This window comes from Arvicanthis niloticus, chromosome 4, assembly GCF_011762505.2.
Source record: "Arvicanthis niloticus isolate mArvNil1 chromosome 4, mArvNil1.pat.X, whole genome shotgun sequence".
In the NCBI taxonomy this organism is placed as follows: domain Eukaryota; kingdom Metazoa; phylum Chordata; class Mammalia; order Rodentia; family Muridae; genus Arvicanthis; species Arvicanthis niloticus.
The window spans coordinates 54471066-54496000 of record NC_047661.1 but is presented as its reverse complement, the minus strand read 5'-3'; the positions used below and the strand labels follow the sequence as shown (position 1 = coordinate 54496000).

Here is a 24935-nt window from a genome sequence, read left to right as displayed (position 1 = left end):
AGGTGCAGGATTTAAGGGGGGTGGTGGTAGTCAATTATTCAGCTAGTGTAAGCAGTCTTTTGATTTTCATAGTGGTTATTTTTGTTTCCTAACAAATTTTTTATGATGCTTTATGATTTCACAGAATTGCAGGTACACCTATAGTAATTCCAATAGCATTTCTTTAGAATACTGTGAACAATGTTTAGTACTGTAAACTCAAAATTAAAAAAAAAAAAAAAAAAAAAAAAAACCCCACAATAAACACCGAAAACAAAACACCAAAATTTAAAGTCCTGATAATGCAAACTAACTCTCTCCTTTTCTATTACTGAGGCGCCCCCTCTGCCCCTGCTTCTATCCTGGAAGCCTGCCTGAGTTGGAAGAGCAGCCCTCTCTGGAGGAATCACCCCTGCTTTTGTGGGAGCAGATGTCAGCCTGAGAAGCCTGGCCAGCGCCAGATCAAGTTGCTGCTGCTGCCAGCTCTCGCGAGCTTTGTCAGGAAGAGTTGACTGAAATGTCAGAGCTCTGCAATTCACGGGCGGGGCGGCAGCTGCATCCCGCCTTTCCCCGAATCATTACAAGATTGTCACTTTACAAACTTCCTCATCCTTTTCTGCAGCGATTCCGGTGAGTTGCTCTGATTTTACAGATCTTGTGCTGAGGTTCTAGTGCAGATCGGGGCAAGAAGGACAGAAGATTTCCCCCCCCCCCCCCCACGTGTTTGTGGAGCCCTGTGGTGCTCCCTTGGGACTAGTCCCTGACCAGGGAATAGGACAGAAGAGTCTGTCAGGAGAGAAGGCACTACATTGGAGTTTTCTCTTATTCCAGAAACACATATTCAATCCCTTTCACTTTTGAGGACATAGTGAATTTATTATACGTTGACCGGATAGGCACAGCACCTGTGGAGTCTCTTTCTTATTTGTTTGTTTGTTTGTTTATTCATTTATTCCCTTTCTATGGACACTTATTTTAGGCTATATTACCCTTTAATGCAGAAGTTAACAAACCTCTTAACAGAAGTACTTGTTTGGGCATATTTGACAGTTTTCAATATCTTCTCTTTTGAAATATAGTAGATTAATTTTTCTCTTATTACTTAACAGGGCACTTTTACCAAGCAGCACTTTGTCCCCTGAAACTTTCACAACATCAGCTGGCAAGCAGAAATCAAATCTCCGTCTATGGCCAAGAAAATATATTTTCTAATTTAATCTACAAATACTTCTTCATCCATTATTGGCCAACTTTGAATGTTTAAATTAGACTAAAGTATCTTATGCTACCATTATTTTTGTAGGAATAGAATAAAAATTGACAGTTTTGGCTCATCCTACAATCCTGGAAATCTATCTTTTTTTTTTTTTTTTTTAATGGCAGCAGACTTAGTTCAGTCATTGACTATAAAATTTATAGGACGAAATGAAAACTGAAACACAAACAAAATCATTGTATTAGGTTTCTGTGTGCTATACATTTTTTTTCCTAAGCAGGTATTCTGAATCTGAAGGAATGTGTTCCAGTGAGCAAGTGCAATGCCTCCTTAATGTAGACTATAGAATATTTATAATAAATATGACTACAATTCACTTTGATAAAAGTCATGTTGTTTGAAGACAGCAGGCTTTTAAAAGTAACTTAACAATTTGAATTGTAAGTCTGGAGGTTTTGTCAAGAAAATACCATTACTTTCCGATACCAAATAAATGTCTAGCTAAATTTAAAAAGACATGCTTTGTTCCTTTACAGTGTTATTTTGTTTATATACAATATCCTGCATCTTGAATTATAAGAAAAAATCTGAAATTATATTTTTATAAAATCTGAAATCTGATATTATATTTTTATAAAAAAAATAAGCAAAGAAAACTTTACAGGTACATAAATTTATTCTCCTCTATAAATTAAGTCTTTGATTTGATTTCTTGGTCACAGCTGATAATACACTTAAAATTTCATCATTGATTGGTTTTGATGTTTATCTAACATCTGTTTATTCTTACTGAAACTGACTGTTTTATCAAATCTGGAGGTCACCGCCTTTGCCCTAAGCCAGCTTTGGCCACAGAGGTCCTAATTAAATCTATTTAAAGAGCTAAATTAATAGTGGAAAGTAGAAAAAGGAGATGTATTCTATGTGGATACGCTGGGAAAAGAGACAAAGCTTTTTCTCCCATTGTTCACTTTCAGAGTCCTGAAGCAAGGTTAAAATTTCAATAGTGGCCTAAGAATGTGCTCATTCAAGCTGCCTGATCACAGTATGGTCCAACCCAGCGTTGACCCATCATTGTCTACACCCATCATTTTCTTCAGTCTCATCATGTAAGGTGGTCCCATGAGTTGTTAGAACTGTATCAAATCTCCTTCAAGGATGTAAGTTTTCTTCTGTTTGATGTTGTTTTCTTCTTGCATCATGTGTTTTCTGGGGAAATTCCCATCTCTTTGGGAGCCATTGTTTGGACAGTATGATAGTCAGACTAAGAGAACCAAGTGTAATCTTTAGAACTTCTTCATTTCTGCCAGGCAATTACAGCCAGAGAAATATAACAATAACAGATGAAATTCATTTTCCAAAAAAACCCAACAAATCTAATAATTTAATGTTCAGGTTATTAACATGATCTTGTGAGTATCCATTGTGATTTTGGTCAAGAAGAGACCACAGGTTCTGAGAACACATCTATTATCCTGAACTACTTTGTTGTCTTAGCAGACATTCAGGCCTCTGTGGAAGACCAGAATATAGTCCATTCATTAATAGATTACCTCAAATTTCTTTATTTAGCCTGAAACGGAACAGAATTTGGTTGGGTAAAGAGACTTCATCCAGTCAAATAGCATTCCAGTGCTGCTTCTAGACCCTTCCAATAATATCTAGATAGCACTTTACCAACATGTTTTACAAATCTCCATTTCCAAATAAGATATATAGATATTAGTAACATTTATAAACAGGAATATATGATACTATAAATAAAATTTTATATCAATCAACATTTGTTAAACTTGAATTTGTAATCCTAATTCCCTTTTGGTGGCTAATGTTTTTCCTTCTAGAACTTATTTTCTGTTGATTTATTAATTAAAAACTTTCAATCCCTTAGAAATATTAACTACTACTTCTCAAGAAGTGAACTTATCTACTTTAAGAAAGCTATATTCAGTATGAAAATTTGCCTCATTTTTTAATAATAATTTTGTGGCTCTGTGTTTAATATTTTACTTTTTAGCAGTTAACCAGTTGCACTAGAACATACAAGAGGCAAGAAAGTTTTACATTTTTTATATTATAATTAAAAACTTTCATTTTGAAATCTCTTTATTTCTGTTTTGATTTTTTTTTGTTTTGTTTTGTTTTGTTTTTTGTTTTGTTTTGTTTTGTTTTGTTTTTCGAGACAGGGTTTCTCTGTGTAGTCCTGGCTGTCCTGGAACTCACTTTGTAGACCAGGCTGGCCTCGAACTCAGAAATCCACCTGCCTCTACCTCCCAAGTCTGTTTTGATTTTTAACTATGTGATAAATATGTATTAAAATATGTCTTTTACAGAAAATTGGAGAATAGAAAAATATCAGATGATGTAAAGAATGGAATAATGGTAGTTTATAACTAATTTAGACTGTATTGAATATGGGAACATAGGCACCTTTTAATTTAACAATCCAGATTCATAAATATGGAGAATAAACCTACTCAGCAGGTAGCATGCAGGGAGGAACTGCATTACTATCTTTAAATATATGAATGCTAGTGATGGTTGTTTCTAATGTTACATTTTACCTTGTGTACAAGAGAAGCTTATATGTGTCATTATTGAAAACATGATTCTTACTTTAACAGTGCTCTGGAAAATCCAAAATAGATACTAAGTCACAGAAGAAAATGTTATATAATTATAGGTCGTGTAGAAACACTGAAACTCTTTATGTGTGATCATAGCTGCTACAGTATATTATAAAATTACCATTGTTGTTAATTATACTCCCAGCAAATACAGGATGGAAGTAGTTATGCTTACCTTACAAGAAACTGTTGAAGAAATGTTTGTGTGTATGTACAGTTGTGCACATGTTTATGTGCTCATGTATAGTGTGTTTGTGTGTTTACATGTTTGCTCAGTTATGCCTACAGGGTGTGTGGAGGTCAGAGGGTGATATCAAGTGTCTTTTTTTATGGCTTTCCACTTTTCTTTCAGGAAAGGTCTCTCAGACACCCAAGGCTAATAAATTCTGCTTGACAGTCTGGCCAGTAAACTCCTGGGATCTCCTCCTGTTTCTGCCTCTTTTATTGAACCTGTGTTACAGAGGGATACCACAACAGGCTCTTTTTATGTGGATGCTGGGGATCTGAACTCAGGTCCAGAATGATACACAAGCACTCAAGCAAGTGTGGCACATTCCCAGGCTCTAAACAAAACTTTTAAATTGTCAAAAATTACTAGAAATTAAAATTACTAGTGATTCCATTTAAAATTTTATAAGTAAGATAATATTTAAATAAAAATGAGAGATCAACCCATATTATCTTTGATGGGCTAAAAAGGACAGAAAGGTGAGGAACCAGGGGTCCTAGGTCAGTTTATTGAAATGTACTTAGAACAGAGACTGATTTTCAAAGACTGGAAAAAAAATTCCACATGAGTTTTTCTTTTCCACTTGTTTAAAATGTTTTGTAATCATCAGGATAAAATGAACAACAACAACATCAACAAAACAACAACAACAACAACAACAACAAACAAATGTGAAAACAGCAATCCACAACTCCTGGTCAAAATAGAAATTGCCTTAGTAAATGTCAGGTTACCAGAACCTTGATATTATTATTGCATTTAGTTTTGTTATCATTACTTACAAATTACACTCACTGTGAGTATAATACTGAAAAATAAATACATCCAAATTATACTCATTATGAGTATAATACTTAAATTATTAAAACATAATAACATGCTCTAATAATACATTTCATAAATCTTAGCACATACCTAGATTTATCAAAACAGAAGACATTAAAAAAATCTGTGACTTGATTTTAAATCCTAAATGAATACCATAGCAATCAATGTATACATAGACTTATTTGCGTAAAAGAAGTCTATTTTGGATAAACATAGATATTGATAAAATTATTCAGAGATGTCATTAACTATGGGATTTGGAAATAAAAGTACATTATGGTTTATTTACATATTTGTTAAGATTTAATCAATAGATATTCTGTGAGCGGGGTAAATAATGCTGATTTAAAATCAGCATCTCCTTGGTATAAAGGGAGTGAAAACATCTTGGTGGGTAAAATGTGGAAAAGAGATATAATTTTGTGTTGTTCTCTGATCTTCAACTTATGCAGTGGCATGTGTCCCACTCCACAATTACAATAAATATAAGTAAATTAAAACAATATTCTTTGTGATCAGAGAACATAGCTTTTGTGTCTATTCCTTTTTCATGATTTACCAAAACAAAATGTATTATACATACAGAAAGCGAAAGCAAGTGGTCACTCCTGGTAAAATTATTTTCCTGAACAGGCAGATTGGAATTAAAATTTGAACACTTGAACAAGTAACAGAAGGCCTGTGCATTTGTCATTTCTGGATATTGTTATATGGATCAAGCCAGTGCTTGTTATTAAATATTGTAATTATATTTTTTCCAACTTTATACAAAAGTATTGATTCTTTTAAATGATATTTGCACAATACATTTATATTTCTTTTTAATCACTTAATGTTTGAAAATTATTTTCAAAAAACATGCCTTCATTAAGAATTTTAATAAACCTGTGACCACTCAAAAGAGCCTATACATGACCTTACATATTGTCTACAGCACAATATCAAATGCATGTCATTACAACGATTACTTTAATCCCTTTCACATATCCCAGTAATTTCTCAGCATTGGTCCTCTGATTTCAGTGATTTTGTACATTGCAAATACATGAGTACTAACGTATTTAATTACTTACATGTGGTTTAATCAGATTACAAATTAATTATTGTTAGTCTTGTAAAAATTTCTTCTAAGCCAATATTTTTATCCACGTGATTATCAGCTAGATTTCTCACCAAGGAAATTGTGATTCAAGCAGATAAAAATAATCTTTATCTAATAAAGTTTAGAGAACTTCCCTGAAACCTATAATAGTACATCTCAGTAATTCATGTTTTAATAATATCCTTTCATAGTGACAGCTGGCTTCATAGTATTCATATTTATAAATTAATAGAAATTGCTTAGTTTTTTATGTAACATTCTATGAGTATGTTTTCTTGATTCTCTTTTAAGAGTAAACTAAGAATATATAGAAGAAAAGTATAATCTCTTTTAAAGAAGGACTATGAAAAGAACCTTGGCAAAGAGAAGGATGGCAAATCATCAATACTTTCAGATTCTTCAAAGTTCTTAAGTAACTTTAGAGTTCTGTGATCTGTCATCCAGCCATGATATTTCAGACAACACATGTACTTGTATTTTCTCTTACAGTCACATTGGAATCACTGCTAACATGTTTACACCTAGGTAATTCTGTACTTGATGTGGCTATGTACAGTGCATGATATCATATGTACTTGGGACAAAAATATCTTTTTACTGTGCTGAAACTTCTTACATATCCTTAGACATGGTATTTCAAAGACAAGATCACCTATATTTTTCATTTGTGTGTTTCTCTTCAACGTGGAAGCATCTCTGTTTACTGTTTAGTTTTTATACACACCCTTGGCTTGGTAACATATTTGTTATTTTTCATAAATTTAGAGTGAACAGTTTAGTGATTATCATCATTGAACATGACATATAACAGCATGTACAAAGCTGTTTAAAATTTTGTTGCTTATTTTTTGCTTAGAAATCAACATGCAGACTCAGCATACCACAGTCACACAGATCTGCTTCCTCGTATGGATTATGCTGCTCTGCATGCCTTTCGGGAAGTCACACACTGAAGAAGACTTCATAATTACAACCAAGGCTGGAAGGGTCAGAGGGCTGAGCATGCCCGTTCTCGGTGGCACAGTGACTGCCTTTCTCGGTATCCCCTATGCACAGCCTCCTCTGGGTAGCCAAAGATTCAAAAAGCCGCAACCCTTAAACAAATGGCCTGACATCCATAATGCCACTAAATATGCAAATTCTTGTTATCAGAACATAGATGACGCCTTCCCAGGCTTCCAGGGGTCAGAAATGTGGAATCCGAACACGAACCTCAGTGAAGACTGCTTGTATCTGAATGTTTGGATTCCAGTACCTAAGCCCAAAAACGCCACAGTCATGGTATGGATCTATGGTGGTGGCTTTCAAACTGGGACCTCCTCTCTACCTATTTATGACGGGAAGTTTCTAGCTCATGTTGAAAAGGTTATTGTAGTTTCAATGAACTATAGGTTAGGTGCCCTAGGATTTCTAGCTTTTCCAGGAAATCCTGAGGCTCCAGGAAACATGGGTTTATTTGATCAACAGTTGGCACTTAAGTGGATCCAAAGAAATATAGCTGCTTTTGGAGGGAATCCTAAAAGTATAACGATTTTTGGAGAAAGTGCAGGGGCAGCTTCAGTTAGCTTACATCTGCTCTGTCCTCAAAGCTATCCTTTGTTTACCAGAGCCATTCTGGAAAGTGGCTCCTCTAATGCCCCCTGGGTAGTGAAGTATCCGGAGGAAGCCAGAAACAGAACCTTGGCCTTAGCTAAATTTACTGGTTGCTCAAAGGAAAATGAGATGGAGATGATTAAATGCCTTCGAAGTAAAGATCCCCAGGAAATTCTTAAGAATGAAAAGTTGGTTCTCCCCTCTGATTCCATCGCATTGGTAAATTTTGGTCCAACTGTGGATGGCGATTTTCTCACTGATATGCCATACACACTACTCCAACTTGGAAAAGTGAAAAGAGCTCAGATCTTAGTGGGCGTTAACAAAGATGAAGGGTCAGCTTTCCTTGTTTATGGTGCTCCGGGTTTCAGCAAAGACAATGATAGTCTTATCACCCGGAGGGAATTTCAAGAAGGTTTAAATGTGTATTTCTCTGGAGTGAGCAGATTGGGGAAAGAAGCAATCCTGTTCTTCTATGTGGACTGGTTAAGTGACCAGGCACCAGAAGTCTACCGCGAAGCGTTGGATGATATTATTGGAGATTACAACATCATATGCCCTGCATTGGAGTTTACCAAGAAATTTGCAGAGCTTGAAAATAATGCCTTTTTCTACTATTTCGAACACCGATCTTCTCAACTACCTTGGCCGGAATGGATGGGAGTAATGCATGGCTATGAAATTGAATTTGTGTTTGGTGTACCTCTGGAAAGAAGAGTTAATTATATGAAAGCTGAGGAGATCTTTAGTCGGTCCATAATGAAAATTTGGGCAAATTTTGCAAAATATGGGTAAGTGCTGATTTCTGTAATTGTTGCTTGCTCTTCCTTTGCTTAGCTTTTCTTGACCTCTACTGCAGACTTCATTAAAAAGATAGAAGTATTTGAAGTATTTTCTCTTTGTATGGAAGCTGCCTTGTGTCTCAGTATGTGGTGAATTTCAGCTCTTTGTTTCTCAGTGCTTTAGAAGAATTACCAGATTTTTTTTTTTTTTTTTTTGTAAACTACTTTGTGATTTCAATTGCAAACTGTTGGAAAATACTGTAATGATGTTAACTAAGGTTTGGAAACAAATGCTTGTATCAGAATGTGATAAATGAAAATGCTTCTCAACCTGCACTTTTACAAGGTTATCACATTTAAGAAAGAGACCTACCCCAACCCCACCTAACTCTAAAAACTCACAGAACTCAGCATTTGCTGTTTTCCTCTAAGAGACTTTATCAGATCGTTAGGTAAGCTGCTTCATTTGATTTTGAAGTCCCTTATATTTACCTAGATTGTATTTTTTTCCCTTATTGAAAGAGTTTTATGGCTAACTTTCATCTTATTTTTGTGATGTTGCTCTCGAGTCTAATGGCAGGTGGATTCACTGAGGCTCGTTCTACTATAGTTCCGAGTTGATACTGTTCACTAGAAATCATACTCTGGATCTTTATATGTTTCTGGCTCATTGATGTGAGGATGGCAGTCTCTCAGGATGTTGGACAGCACCAGCAGTGAGAAAACAGCTCCAGCCCACATATGTCAGAGCAAACCAAGCAGCCAGTGCTCTCTTGGCATACTTACTACCTTGCTAAGCTACACTGTTTCCTTTAAATCTATTTTCAACATTTTCTGCTTAAAATATATTTGTCAGAAGATTACACCATGATAAACCAAGAAGCGTGTACAGTCTCTTGGAATCCACCTTTCCTTTGCTGTTTCTCATCGTTAAGATGGGCTTTCTGTATATAGCCCAAATTAGCCCAACTCAAACTACTCCTTCTTAAGTCTTAAAAAATGCTGGCTTTACAGGGATGTACCATACATGGCCCTGGAATAAAATTTAAAATGTATAATAATGTGTACAAATAAAACTTAGTTACTAAGTCTATAAATCCCAAATAGCTGTATGTATCAATGTAAACAATAAAAATTAGAAATAGTATATTATATTCTTGACATGAGTACCTGTATCTATTGTAAACAGATCGATTTGTTGGTACAATTAATGATACTTCAGTAGTCTAAGAGAATATCTGTTGGTGTCCGAGCTGTCCCTGTTTGGGCGCCCAAAATGTTGAGGCCTAAGCAAAATGTTGAGGCCCAGGCTGCCCCACGTTTGGCGGCCACTGTATCCCAGCTCAAGCTGCCACTCCAGTCTGAGGGTCGGGGTTCAACAAGAGAGAGTAAGGACAGACTCGAAGAATGGAGACCCGTTTATTCTTCAGTCTCTCTTCTTCTGTCCAAGTCCCAAGTCTTGAGTTCCTAGTCCCTGGTTCCTAGTCCCTAGTGCCTCCAAGTTCCAAGTTACTTCTTCCAAGTGCTAAGTGCCTAATGTCTAATGCCTAATAATCTGTTGCTTTCTTCTGAGTTTTCTAGTCCAAGTGTCTTCCACCTAATGCCTAATAACTCACTCCAAGTTGTACTCCCTAACCTAATTCCTAGTTCCAAATTGTACTCCCTGAAGTGTCTGATTCTCTCACTATAGTCTGATTCTCTCTCTTCTGTCTGATTCTCTGTGCTTTTATATGTCTCACTTCTAAGCCATGCCTCTAAGTCATACCTTTAATCATGCCCTTAGGTCTTGTCTCTAAATCTGATCTCTAAGTCACACTCTTAAGTCACACACCTTTAATCTCACACACCTTTAATCTCACACATCCAAGGAAAGTCCTGGGTATCCAAAGCAAGATGTTATCAGAGTGTGCTCAGCTGTTGTAGGCTATTGTAATACAAGTCTCATGTCAGGCTATATGGTTCAAGATGGCTGCAAAGCTGATAGCCGCTTTCTGCTAAAAGTTGGCTCCCAACAAATATCGATTACATCATTAATATATGCTTTTTCTTCTTTATTGCCTATTTAGACTGTGTATATGTATGTATATATGTATATGTTTGTATATGTGTACATGCATGTGTGTTTTTATCGGTCTCAGAACAATTTACAGGAGTCAGTGCTCTCCCTCCATCATGTGAGTCTTGGGGATGGAACTGAGATAACCAAGCTTGGCTACAAAGCACTTACCTCCTGAGCTGTCTTACCCACATCTAATTGTCAGTTTCATCCTCAACTTAGACTTCCTCAAATTCAATGGCTCTGCACCCTTCTACAATATCAGTTACTAGTAACCATTCCTCACAGTATTACATCTGTTTATATACCCTCTTTAAACTAGAATACTACTGATAAACTTTAAGGGACTTCTATATTCTTCATTCTTATTACCATGTATCTTAGCCAAAAGGGTTGATCTATAAGTAGGACCTGTATGTAGGAATGCCTAAGTTGCCAACATGCACTGTACTATATGACTGTGATCTGGCAGACAAAGTGGTCACGGCCTTGTCTATGTTCAGTCATCTATTCTGAGATAATCTTTCTAAGTTATATTAAATTAGCTTTTTGAAACACAAATGTCAGTGTATATGGAGACTCAAAAAAGTACTTGAATAGGTGTATCATAATAAATGTTTGCTTAGTAGCTGAATGAGATCTCGTAATAAAATGTTACTGTTCTAGATATGTCAGTTATACTGTATTTTCTGGCTCTTCAATATAATCCTAATTTTTGCTCCAGGAAAGGAGTGTTAGTTTAATAGCTGTGTTAGATTTCTTTAGCCTCATTCTGTTCTCCCTCCAAAGGCTATGGGTGTCATTAGTCACTTGCATATGTTTTAATATTTATTACAATTCTAAAAATTTTAAACAATAAAAGAGAAATAGTCCTTCATCCCATCTGTGTCTCTAATTTTTAAATCAGTTCATATTTCATGTTGGAATCATCAGAGACTGCCCACATTGAACAGTGTTAAAAGAGTATGCTTAATGTCTTATTTATGACACAGAGAGTGTCAGATCAAAGACAAGTCTTTGACATTTAATGGGATAGTTTGACCTTAGTTAAGTACATCTGTGGTGAGTGTGATTTCCTGGGATATAAGAAGGCTGACTTGTTAATTATAATGTAAAAATTATAAAATGAGATTCATAAAAGTAGTAATAGAAAAATAAAATACCCTGCAAAGTGGCATAACTATACAATACATTTCATTGGTGAGGTGATTTTCCTCAAGACCATATCTTCAGTTGGCCAAAGATACATAGGCCATGCATGTTTCCAGCTGAGTTGACAACAAATGATAATTGAAGTGCGCATTAGAGGCAAACTGACCACGTGTTAGCTTAGATAAGCTTTGATTCTAAACTTCTCAAGGATAACCTATTTGCCCAGTACACCCCCACTGGACTTGGAAGAGACTGGACACTGTCTGTTGTCTATTTTGAAGTGGGAACTTGAGAGTGAGGAAGATAATATAATGCTCAGGACATTTTCCCAAGCCAATATTTATTCAATCCAAAACATTAGGAACACCAGGTTAAAAACACATACTCTGTACTTCCTCACAATACAAAATTATGTTTTTAAGAAGCAAAGTAGACTGTAGGTTTTGTTGAAAAGCTGATGTCCATGCTATCAGAGTACCAAGCTCTTTCTTTCTATTAAACTTCAAGCTTTCAGCTAAGTTAAAGAGAGGAGGATTATGACTTGAAACTGTACTTGTGTAGGAAGTAGAGTTTCACGTTTCCACCACTGTTCTAATAAATTACTCTTACATGTCAGTTAAATATGTGTGCTGCTTATGAGCTTCCTTTCATAATAGGAACTATATAACTTTCATAGGTAGTTCAATAAATGCTGACTAATGTCTATAATTCATCATCTTGCAACCTCAGAGACTTGCATCCTGCTCAGTTTACATGGAGGTTTCTTTCTTATTTGTTTCTCATGCCTGTTCAGCACAGCATATAAACTTCATTCTGATAATATTTTTCTCTACCATATAAACTTGTAATATAAACAACTCAAAAGGGAGATTCTCTTGTCTGCTATTGCTGTTTATATTGGATGACCTTTGACTCAGAAAGTGAGTATTGTCAGCACAGATTAAGACATTGTATTAAATAAATAAATGTGTGTCTCTGTGTTTATGTGTGTATGTGTGTATGTATTGTAAGGATTCCTTATGACGTTTTTAAACATTCTTACTGTTATTTTACCTTCTTTTCTTTTTTATTAATTATTTGATTTATTTAAATTTCAAATGTTGTTCCTCTTTCTGGTCCCTCCTCCATGAGCTCCCGACCCTAGTAACCCCCACTTCCTATCTAAGAGAGTGCTCTTCCATATACCTACCTACTCTCACCCCTTAGCATCCTCCTTCTCTGGGGGCATCAAAGGACCAAATTTATCCCTTCCCACTGAAGCCAGGCCAAAAAGTCCTCTTCTATATATGTAGTAGGGACCACTAACCAGCCCATGTATGCTCTCTGGTTGGTAGATTGGTCCCTGGGAGCTCTGAAGGGTCTAGTGAGTTGATACTGTTGTTCTTCTTATGTGCTTGCAATCTCTTTCAGTTCCTTCAGTTCTTCCCCTAGGGTCCCTGGGAAAAGTCCAATGGTTGGCTGCATCTGTATCTGTCTCAGTCAGGTGCTGGTAGAGCCTCTGAAAGAACAGCAATGCCAAGCTTCTCTTTGCAAACATATCCTAAAATTATCAACAATGTCAGGGTTTTTTGGTTCCTATGCAAGGGATGGATCCCAAGTTGGGGAGGTCTCTGGATGGTGTTACCTTAAGTCTCTGCTCAAATTTTGTTCCTGCATTTTCTTTAGACAGTATAAATTCTGGGTCAATTATTTTGAAATGGGTGCATAGTCCCATCCCTCAACTGGGGGCCATGTCTATCTACTGGAGGTGGTCTCTTGAAGTTCTATCTCCCCACTTTTGGACGTTTCTGATAATCTCATTCCCATTCAGTCCTGTGAGTACCTCACATCTCTGGTATCTGGGACATTCTAGAGAATCCCGTTGTTCCCATGGTACCACACACTGCTTCATATTTCTATTCATTCTCCTGACCCTCTGGACTTCTCTCTGTCTCACTCATATCTAAGTCAGCTCCCATTTTCCCCTCCACCTCCTCTCTCCCAAAAAGGTCTCTCCATCCCTCTGCCTCACATTCTCACGTGATTATTCTGTTCTTCATTCTAAGTAGGATTGAAGCCCCTCTTAGGCCTTCAATCTTGTTAAGCTTCATATGGTCTGTGAGTTTTATTATGGGTATTCTGAAATTTTTGACTAATATCCACTTATCAGTGAGTACATATCATGTATGCCTTTTTCGGTCTGGGTTACATCACTCAGTATGATATTTTCTAGTTCCATCCATTTGGCTATGAATTTTATAGTGTCCACATTTTTAATAGCTACTCCATTAGTACTCCATTGGGTAAATGTACCACATTTTCTGTATCTGTCCCTTTGTTGAAGGACATCCGCATTGTTTCCAGCTTCTGACTACTATAAATAAGGCTGCTATGAACATAGTGGAGTATGTGTCCTTGTGATATGGTTGACCATCTTTTGAGCATATGCCCAGGAGTGGTATAGGTGAATCTTCAGGTAAAACTGTTTCCAATTTTCTGAGGAACAGCAAGACTAATTTTCAAAGTGGTTGTACCAGTTTGCAATTCCACCCACAATGGAGGAATGTTCTCTTTCTTCACATCCTAGCCAACATCTGCTGTCACCTGAGTTTTTGTTCTTAGACATTCTTATTATTGTTTTTTTGCAAATAAATAAAACAATATTTTTTAATTGAGTACTATATTTACATTTCAGATTTTATCCCCTTATCCCACTTTCTCTCACCACCCATAAACCTATTTCATCTCCCCTCCTGATGCTTCTATGATGCTGTGCACCCACCTACCCCCCACCCCCACTACCCCCTACACACCCTCACATTCCCCCCCCACTCTGTGTTTGTTTTTCATGGGACCAAGAATCTCCTCTCCCACCTATGCCCAACAAGTCCATCCTCCTCTACATATACCACTGGAGTCATGGGCCCCTCCCTATGAGCTCCCAGGCTGGTGGTTTAGACCATGGAAAGCTCTGGTTGGTTGGTATTGTTGCTTTCCTCATGGGTCATAAACCCTTTCTGCTCCTTCAGTCTTCTCTTTAACTTCTCCATTGGGAAACCCTTGATCAGATCAGTGATTAGCTGTGAGCATCGTCCCCTGAATGTGTCAGTCTCTAGCAGACCTCTAGGGAGACAGCTATATCATGTTCTTGACAGCATGCACTTCCAGCCATCCACATCAGTGTCTAGCTTAGGTGACTGTACATGGGATGCATACCCAGGGGGAATGGTCTCCAGATGGCCCCTCCTTCAGTTTCTGTCCCATGTTTTGTTTCCATATTTGCTCCCTTGAGTATTTTTGTTACTCGTTCTAAGTAGAACTGAGGCATCCACACTTGGTCTTCCTTCTTCATGAACTGTGAGTTGAGTCTTTGCTATTCCAAGGTTTTGTGCTAACATCCACTTATCAGTGAGTAAATACCATGTGTGTTCTTTTGGGATTGGGTTAACTCACTCAGGATGATAATTTCTAGTTTACCTAAGAATTTCTTGAATTCATTATTTTTAATAGCTGAGTAATACTCCATTGTGTAAATGTATCACATTTTTTTAATATCCATTCCTCTGTTGAAGGACATCTAGGTTCTTTCCAGCTTCTGGCTATTATAAATAAGGCTGCTATGAACATAGTGGAGCATATGTCCTTGTTATATGTTGGAGCATCTTCTGGGTATATGCTCATGAGTGGTATAGCTGGATCCTCGGGTAATGTTATGTCCAGTTTTCTGAGGAACCACCAGACTGATTTCCAGAGTGGTTGTACCAGCTTGCAATCCCACCAACAATGGAGGAGTGTTCTTCTTTCTCCACATCCTCGCCAGCATCTATCACCTGAGTTTTTGATCTTAGCCATTCTGACTGGTGTGAGGTAGTATCTCAGGGTTGTGTTGATTGGCATTTTCTTTATGACTAAGGATGTTGAGCATTTCTTAAGGTGCTTCTGAGCCATTCGAGTTTCCTCTGTTGAGAATTCTTTGTTTAGCTCTGTACCCCATTTTTAATAGGGTTATTTGGTTCTCTGGAGTATAATTTTTTTAATTCGTTGTATATATTGGATATTAGCCCTCTATCAGATGTAGGATTGGTTAAGATCTTTTCCCAATCTGTTGGTTGCCATTTTGTCTTATTGACAATGTCCTTTGCCTTATAGAAGCTTTGCAATTTTATGAGGTCCCATTTGTCAATTCTTGCTCTTAGAGCATAAGCCATTGGTGTTCTGTTCAGGAACTTTTCCCCTGTGCCCAAGTATTCAAGGGTCTTCCCCACCTTCTCTTGTATTAGTTTTAGTGTTTCTGTTTTTAAGTGAAGGTCTTTTATCCACTTGGATTTGAGCTTTGTACAAGGAGATAAGAATGGATTGATTTGCATCCTTCTACATGTTGACCTCCAGTTGAACCAGCACCATTTGCTGAAAATGCTGTCCTTTTTCCACTAGATGGTTTTAGCTCCTTTGTCAAAGATCAAGTGACCATAAGTATGTGGGCTCATTCCTGGATCTTCAATTCTATTCCATTGATCTTCCTGCCTGTCTCTGTACCAATACCATGAAGTTTTTATTACAATTGCCCTGTATTACAGTTTGAGGTCAGGGATGGTGATTCCCCCAGAAGTTCTTTTATTGTTGAGACTAGTTCTCCCTATCCTGGGTTTTTTGTTATTCCAAATAAATTTGCAAATTGCAATATTTCTATGAAGAATTGATTTGGAATTTTGATGGGGATTGCATTGAATCTATAGATTGCTTTTGACAAGATAGCCATTTTTACTAAATTAATCCTGCCAATCCAGGAGCATGGGAGATCTTTCCATCTTCTGAGATCTTCTTCTATTTCTTTCTTCAGAGACTTGAAGTTCTTGTCATATAGATCTTTCACTTGCTTGGTTAGATTCACTCCAAGATATTTTATATTGTTTGTAACTATTGTAAAGGGTATCATTTCCCTAATTTCCTTCTCGGCCCATTTATCCTTTGAGTATAGGAAGGCTACTGATTTGCTTGAGTTGATTTTATATCCAGCCACTTTACTGAAGTTGTTTATCAGGTTTCGGAGTTCTCTGGTAGAAATTTTAGGGTCACTTAAGTATACTATCATATCATCTGCAAGTAGTGAAATTTTGACTTCTTCCTTTCCTATTTGTATCCCTTTGACTTCCTTTTGTTGTCTAATCGCTCTAGTTAGGACTTCGAGTACTATATTGAATAGGTAGGGTGAGAGTGGGCAGCATTGTCTAGTCCCTGATCTTAGTGAGATTGCTTCCAGTTTCTCTCCATTTAGTTTGATGTTGGCTACTGGCTTGCTGTATATTGCTTTTACTATGTTTAGGTATGGCCCTTGAATTCCTGATCTTTCCAAGACTTTTAACATGAAGGGATGTTGAATTTTGTCAAATGCTTTCTCAGCATCAAGTGAGATGATCATGTGTTTTTTTTTTCTTTGAGTTTATTTATGTAGTGGATTACATTGATGGATTTCTGAATATTGAACCTTCCCTGCATTCCTGGGATAAAGCCTACTTGATCTTGATGGATGATTGTTTGATGTGTTCTTGGATTCGGTTTGCTAGAATTTTATTGAGTATTTTCGCATCAATATTCATAAGAGAGATTGGTCTGTAGTACTGTTTCTTTGTTGGGTCTTTGTGAGGCTTAGTTATGAGTGTAATTGTAGCTTCATAGAACGAATTGGGTGTTGTTCCTTCTGTTTCTATTCTGTGGAATAGTTTGAAGAGAATTGGTATTAGGTCTTCCTGGAAGATCTGATAGAATTTTGCACTAAAACCATCTGGCCCCAGACTTTTTTTTGGTGGGGAGATTTTTAATGATTGCTTCTATTTCTTTAGGGGCTATGCGACTGTTTAGATGGTTTATCTGCTCCTCGTTTAACTTTGGTACCTGGTATCTATCTAGAAAATTGTCCATTTAATCCAGATTTTCGAATTTTGTTGAGTATAGGTCTTTATAGTAGGATCTGACAATTTTTTTTTTAATTTCCTCTGTTTCTGTTGTTATGTCTCCCTTTTCAGTTCTGATTTTATTAATTTGAATACTGTCTCTGTGCCCTTTGGTTAGTCTGGCTAAGGGTTTGTCTATCTTGTTGATTTTCTCAAAGAACCAGCTCCTGGTTTTGTTGATATTTTGTATAGTTCTTTTTGTTTCAACTTGGTTGATTTCAGCCCTGAGTTTGATTATTCCCTGCCTTCTACTCCTCTTGGGTATATTAGCTTCTTTTTGTTCTAACACTTTCAGGTGTGCTGTCAAGTTGTTATTGTATGCTCTTTCCATTTTCTTTTTGTGGGCACTTAGAGCTATGATTTTTCCTCTTAGTACTGCTTTCATGGAGTCCCACAACTTTTGATATGATGTGTCCTCATTTTCATTAAATTCTAAAAAGTCTTTAATTTTTTTCTTTATTTCTTCCTTGACCAAGTTATCATTGAATAGAGCATTGTTCAGTTTCCATGTGTATGTGGGCATTCCATTGTTTTTGTCCATATTAAAGCCGAGTCTTAGTCCATGGTGGTCTGATAGGGTACAAGGGATTATTTCAATCTTTTTGTATTTATTGAGGCCTGTTTTGTGAGCAATTATATGGTCTATTTTGGAGAAGGTACCATAAGGTGCTGAGAAAAAGGTATATTCTTTTGTTTTAGGATGAAATGTTCTATAGATGTCAGTTAAGTCCAATTGGTTCATAACTTCTGTTAGTTTCATTGTGTCTCAGTTTAGTTTCTGTTTCCACGATCTGTCCATTGCTGAGAGTGGGGTGTTGAAATCTCCCACTATTATTGTGTGAGGTGCAATGTATGCTTTAAGCTTTAGTAAAGTTTTATTTATGTATGTGGGTGCCCTTGCATTTGGGGCATAGATGTTCAGAATTGCAAGTTCCTCTTAGTACATTTTTTCCGCAAGGGCATAGATGTTCAGAATTGCAAGTTCCTCTTAGTACATTTTTTCCTTTCATGAATATGAAGTGTCCTTCTTTATCTTTTTTGATTACTTTTTGTTGAAAAATGATTTTATTTGATATTAGAATCTCTATTCCAGCTTGTTTCTTGGGACCATTTGCTTGGAAGATTGTTTTTCAACCTTTTACTCTGAGGTAGTGTCTGTCTTTTTCACAAAGGTGCATTTCCTGTGTGCAGCAAAATGTTGGGTCCTGTTTATGTATCCAGTCTGATAGTCTTTGTCTTTTTATTGGAGAATTGAGTTCATTGATATTAAGAGATATTAAGGAAAAATTAATGTTGTTTCCTGTTATTTTTGTTGTTGGCAGTGGAGTTACATTTGTATAGCTACCTTCTTTTAGGGTTGTTGGAAGATTACTTTCTTGCTTTTTCTAGGTTGTAGTTTCCTTCCTTGTGTTGGAGTTTTCCATCAATTATCCTTTGAAGTACTGGATTTGTGGTAAGATATTGTGCAAATTTGGTTTTGTCATGGAATATTTTGGTTTCTCCATCAGTATTGATTGAGAGTTTTGCTGGGTATAGTTTTCTGGGCTGGCATTGGTGTTCTCTTAGGGTCTGTATGATATCAGTCTTGGATCTTCTGGCTTTTATAGTCTCTGCTGAGAAGTCTGGTGTAATTCTGATAGGTCTGTCATTGTATGTTACTTTAACTCTTTCCCTTACTGCTTTTAGTATTTTTTCTTTGTTTTGTACATTTGATGTTTTGATGACTATGTGATGGGAAGTATTTCTTTTCTGGTCTAAACTATTTGGAGTTCCGCAGGCTGCTTGTATATTATGGGCATCTCTTTCTTTAGGTTAGGGAAGTTTTCCTCCATAATTTTGTTGAGGATATTTACTGGTCCTTTAAGTTGGGAGTCTTCCCCCTCATCTATACCTATTATCCTTAGGTTTGGCCTTCTCATTGTGTCTTGGTTTTCTTGTATATTTTGGGTTAGTAGCTTTTTGTATTTTGCATTTTCTTTGACAGTTGTGTCAATGTTTTCCATGGTATCTTCTGTACATGAGATTCTCTCTTACATCTCTTGTATTCTGTTGGTAATACTTGTGTCTATGACTCCTGATTTTTTTTTTTTTTTAGGTTTTCTATCTCCAAGGTAGTCTCTCTTTGTGATTTCTTTATTGTTTCTACTTCCATTTTTAGATCTTGGATGGTTTTGTTTAATTCTTCCACCTTTTTGGTTGTGTTTTCTTGCAATTCATTAAAGGATTTTTGTGTTTCCTCTTTAAGGGCTTCTATCTGTCTACCAGTGTTCTCCTTAAATTCTTTGAGAGTGTTATTTATGTCCTTCTCAAAGTCCTCTATCATCATCATGAGAAGTGATTTTAATTCTGAATCCCGCTTTTCCGGTGTGATGGGGTGTTCAGGGCTTGCTATGATGGGGGAACTGGCTTCTGATGATGCCATGTAACTTTGGATTCTGTTGCTTACATTCTTGCACTTGCCTTTTGCCATCTGGTTAACTCTAGTGCTGCCTGTACTTGCTGTCTCTGACTGAAGCCTACCTTTCCAGTTATCTTGCTTGTGTCTGATCTCCTTGGGGGTCCAGATTTCTCTGTGATTTTCTCCAGCTGCTCTGAGTATAGTGGTACCTCTAGGATGCCTCAGGATATGGTGCCTCCAAGGTAGCAGACCAGCTAGGTGTCTGCGGTTCTGGGTGCAATGTCTGCTCTAGGATGTCTCAGGATCAAGGTGCCCACTGCTCTGAGTGCAGTTTTTTCTCTAGGATGTCTCGGGATATGTTGTCTGTCGCTCTGATTTCAGTTGTTCCTCTGCCACTCTGGGTTCAGTTGTACCTCTGCTGCTCTGGATTCAGTGGACCCTCTATCACTCTAGGTTCAGTGGACCCTCTAGGTTGTCTCGGGAGGAGTCCGGTTGTGTCCACACAGGAGCAGACTGGGAGTGGGTCTGCACAAGGCCTCAGATCTGGAAGAGGGGAGGAAGGGGGGCTGCCACTCCTCAGGGGCAGGGTTTGGGTTTCTGCTGGAATCTGAGTGCTCCCTGCACCCAGCTATGGGCATAGGGCAGTGTTTGAGTCTTATTACCTACCACTCTGGGTTCAATGGACCCTCTATGATGTCTCAGGAGGAGTCTGGTGTCCACACAGGAGTGGACAGGGCGCAGGTCTGCACCAGGCCTCAGATCCGGGAGCGATATTCTTATTATTGTAAGGTGGAATCTCAGGGTTGTTTTGATTTGCATTTCCCTGATGACTAAAGTTGTTGAACATTTCTTTAGGCACTTCTTGGTCATTCAAGATTCCTCAGTTGAGAATTCTGTTTAGCGATGGAGTCCTTTGGTTTTCTGGAATATAATTTCTTGGGTTCTTTGTATATTTTGGATATTACACCTTTATGTGATATAGGGTTATTAAAGATCTTTTTCTAATCTGTAAATTGCACATTTGTTCTATTGACAGTGACCTTTGTCTTAGACAAGGTTTTCAGTTTCATTGGGTCCCATTTGTTAATTGTTGATCTTAGAGCCTGAGCCATTGGTGCTCTTTTCAGGAAATTTTCCCCTGTGCAAATGTCATTGAGGCTATTTCCCATTTTCTCTTCTGTTAGATTCTGTAAATCTAGTTTTATGTGGAAGTCTTTATCCACTTGGACTTGAGCTTTGTAAAAATGAGATAAATATGTATCAGTTTGCATTTTACTTCATGCAGACTGGCAGTTTGATCAGCATCTTTTGTTGAAGATTATTTATTTTATTCACTGTGTGGTTTTTGCTTCTTTGTCAAAGATCAAGTGTCCATAGGTGTGTGGGTTTATTTCTGAGTCTTCAATTCTATATTCTTTTGATTGACCTGTCTTTCTCTGAACTAGTACCACTTGGTTTTTTATCACACTTGCTCTGTAATAAAGCTTGAGGTCAAAGATGATGATTCCCCCACTAGTTCTTTTGTTGTCGAGAATTGTTTTCACTATACTGTATCTTTCCAAATGAATTAGAGAATTCTTCTTTCTATCTCTGTGAAGAATTGAGTTGGAATTTTGATGGGGATTGCATTGAATCTGTAGATAGTTTTATGTAAGATGGTCATTTTCAACTATGTTAATCTTACCAATTCATGAGCATTGAAGATCTTTCCTTCTTCTGAGGTCTTCTTTGGTTTCTTTCTTCAGGTACTTGAAATTCTTTTCATATAGATCTTTTATTTGCTTGGTTAGAGTTAAACCATGATATTTTATATTATGATTATTGTGAAAGATGTTGTGTCCCTATTTTTTTCTCAGCCCATTTAATCCTTTGTATAGAGTAAGGCAGTAGCCTTTATTTGTTAGAGTTAATTTTATATCCAAATACTTCGCTGAAGTTGTTTATCAACTGAAAGTGTTCTCTGGTAGAATTTTTATGTTCACTTATATATATTATCATATCATTTGCAAATAGTGATGTTGACTTTTGGTTTGCTGTGTATTGCTTTTATTATATTTAGATATATGCCTTAATTCCTGAACTCCCCAAGACTTTTAACATGAAAGGGTGTTATATTTTGTCAAAGGCATTTTCAGCATCTAATGAAATGATGATACCTTCTTTTCTACTTTTGTATTTACGTCCCTTTCTCATTTTGGAGCTTCCTTTTCTGTTGCATTTACTAGCAGCTTTTCTTTAAAGTCATTTTACATTTACATTTATTTTAGTCAGAATGTTTTGCCCTCATGTGTATGCCTCACATATGCCTGATGATTTTGGAGTCCAAAAAAGTGTGTCAGACACCTAGGTTTTTAGTTATAGCTAGTTGTCTGCCACCAGGTGGACACTGGGAACTGAACTCCGGTCCTTTGGAAGAACAAAAAATGCTTTTCGTCACAGAGTAGATTCCAGAGCCCCTCTCTTCATCAGACAAAATAGACCTGTTTCTCACAGATTATAGTTCACTTTTGATGTTTATCTCTACAAAGATTTTTCTACTCTGGAATATTAAGAACTGTTTGTATGGATGTGCTTTCACAAAGGATATTTAAATTCCATCACAGTTTACATGGTGATAGTCACCGAACATATTATTTACTCTCTGGATACTTACTATAGGAAATTTTATCACAGAAAGAATAACTTAATAAATGTAAGTAAAAATGTATTTCTAAACAAACATTTTGTTTGTATGGCTTTTGAAGTAATTAAACATAAATATAGATGGCTTTTTGTCTCTTTTATGTCAAGATAGTGAGATTAAATTCTAAAACCATATTTTGTTAAATAAAATATGTAATTGTCTTAATTATTTCTATTGCTGTGTTAAGACGCCATGATGAAAGCAACTTATAAAAGAACAAGTTTATTTTGGATTTATGTTGTGAGAGGGTTAGAATCCATGACTTTGGTAGGAAGATATGCTATAGGCAGACAAGCATGGTGCTAGTGTACTAGCTAAAACTTAATACATCTGATATACAAACATGAGGCAGAGATCACTAACAAGTCTGCTCTTTTGAATCCTCAAAGCCCATCATCATATCTAGTTTCCACCTTCTCCAAAAAAACACAACTTCACATCCTTTCCAAACTCTTTCACGAGCTGTAGGGAGAAAGTATTCAATAACATAAGCCTATTAATGGAAGAGACTATTCTCATTCAAATCATACTATACACTAAAATAATATTAGAAAATTACATGTTTTACAGATTCTAAAGTGGTAAAAACCTTTTGGTGATTCCAAGATCTTGTACATGTATACACATGCCCCCACACATACACCCCTCACACACACAGAAAGGTTCATACACATGAACAAGACTTGACTTTATTATACAACCAGGACTATATCAATAATAATGTATTTTTAGAATTTAATACATAAAATTGCTTTTTATTTTTGTCTTTTAATGTATTAGTTTATATAAAAGAAAGAAATTAAAATACAATATGTATGGTGGTCTCTCCACTTTATTTGGAAATGGATGCACTTTTTTTATACTCTGTCTTACTTTTCTCATACTATTGGTTAAAATGGGGAAGCCATGAAGAAGTCTGAAGGATTCTCCCAAGCCACCTAACCAGGAGAGAGTGTTAGTTTAGTTTGCATCCACACTGAGGGTCCTGTAGTCACATGCACTCCATCAGATTTAAGTGAGCTATCAACTTAATTTAATTTGATTTTCATTGTTTTCTGTTTAAACTATATAGATTCTAGAACTCCTTTCAAAACATCAAATATAAACCTTAACAGGAGGCATCTTTAATATAGGAGAAGTTAATTGGTTCAAGATACATTGAGTGTGGGCATCAGTCTGGCAGGGTCATTAGAATGTGCTCGGTCATTAGAATGAAGGAAAGATGAAACAGTGAAATTTCTCAATTTTTAGGCTAAAAACTGGTACTCTATTGAAGAACAATGTATTGGAGCTAGTCTGTAGCTGAGCAGAGGTTAACCAATGCTTTCAGATTCTTATATTATACCTTCACCATGAATTATTAAAAGCAGTCATTATTCATGCTTAGAAATGCATTTCACTGCAGACTTGTAATTTCAGCATGTTAGCATGCTACTCCCTTCCCAGTTAGTGTTCCAGGGCTAAGGACAGAGCGTAGACTAAAATTAGACATCATGAAACGTGGAAGTAAGCTTAAGTTTGTGAAGAACTGTCATCTGACCTTCTATTCTAATTTTTATCAGATTTATAATTAGATATTGTGATAGATAATAGTTCATGTGGTTTCCTGACTGAAGAAAAATATCCTTACCCTCTAGTTCTATAATTATTTGTGGTACATTATCATAATTAACCCTAATGGAACATTGTGATGACTTTGCAGAAAGACCGGGTCTGAAATCCCCATGGATGTATTCTGCTGCTATCTTGACAGTTTCGGTGTTTTACTATTTCAGGTCTCTCTCCCCCTAGGAATTAAGTGAGGAATTACTTAGAAATGGATGGAACAATAAATGCTAACTGCAGCATTCCTGGAAGTTCCTGTAACAGATAGAATACAAATGTAGGTAATAAAAAAACTAATGCATTAATAGAACTTATTTGAAAAGGACAAATTGTATTATGGGAAATTTTAAATTCAAGATCACATTGCGTGGCAAGCTTTTTCATGGAGCATCACTATTTTACCATCAATAATAGAATGAAAAAAGAATTAAATATTCCCTTCCACCAAAGACTGCATCCACAAAGAAGAGTATAAAATAAAGTATTCTTCCACAAATATTTGGAGTACACTATTGTTGTGCTGTAGGAGAAACTGCTACATTAGTGTAAAAACATAACTTAAACCAGAAAAAAAACATTTATTGCATCAATTTACTTGGGAATATAATGACTTACTTCATACAATTCTCCAAATGTTGCTTATATTTTGAAAGTATAGAGCCTTTACCCATGTGTACATATACCATGTGTACATATATCCACTCTAATGCTAGAATTAATGTCATATTTTAGAAATAATTATTTGAGAAATGCAC

The 24935-nt window shown here is 36.4% G+C and overlaps 1 protein-coding gene across 7 annotated transcripts in view; it reads left to right on the top strand.

Annotated features, from left to right (window-relative positions):
* The first annotated feature begins 401 nt into the window (after nt 1–401).
* Bche (butyrylcholinesterase) overlaps nt 402–24935 on the top strand; it is a 71459-nt gene continuing 46925 nt past the window's right edge. For 4 of the 7 annotated variants that reach the window (XR_013109855.1, XM_076932511.1, XM_076932512.1 and 1 more), the window contains exons 1-2: nt 450–609; nt 6838–8365. Coding sequence is in view for 6 of the 7 variants with exons in the window: in XM_076932511.1 (XP_076788626.1) it covers nt 6846–8365 (1520 nt within the window). In the remaining variant the exon portion in view is untranslated. Of the gene's footprint in view, nt 610–2172; nt 2356–6837; nt 8366–24350; nt 24546–24935 lie in introns of those variants that run through there. The other 3 variants (XM_076932514.1, XM_034500572.2, XM_034500573.2) reach the window with 3 other exon arrangements.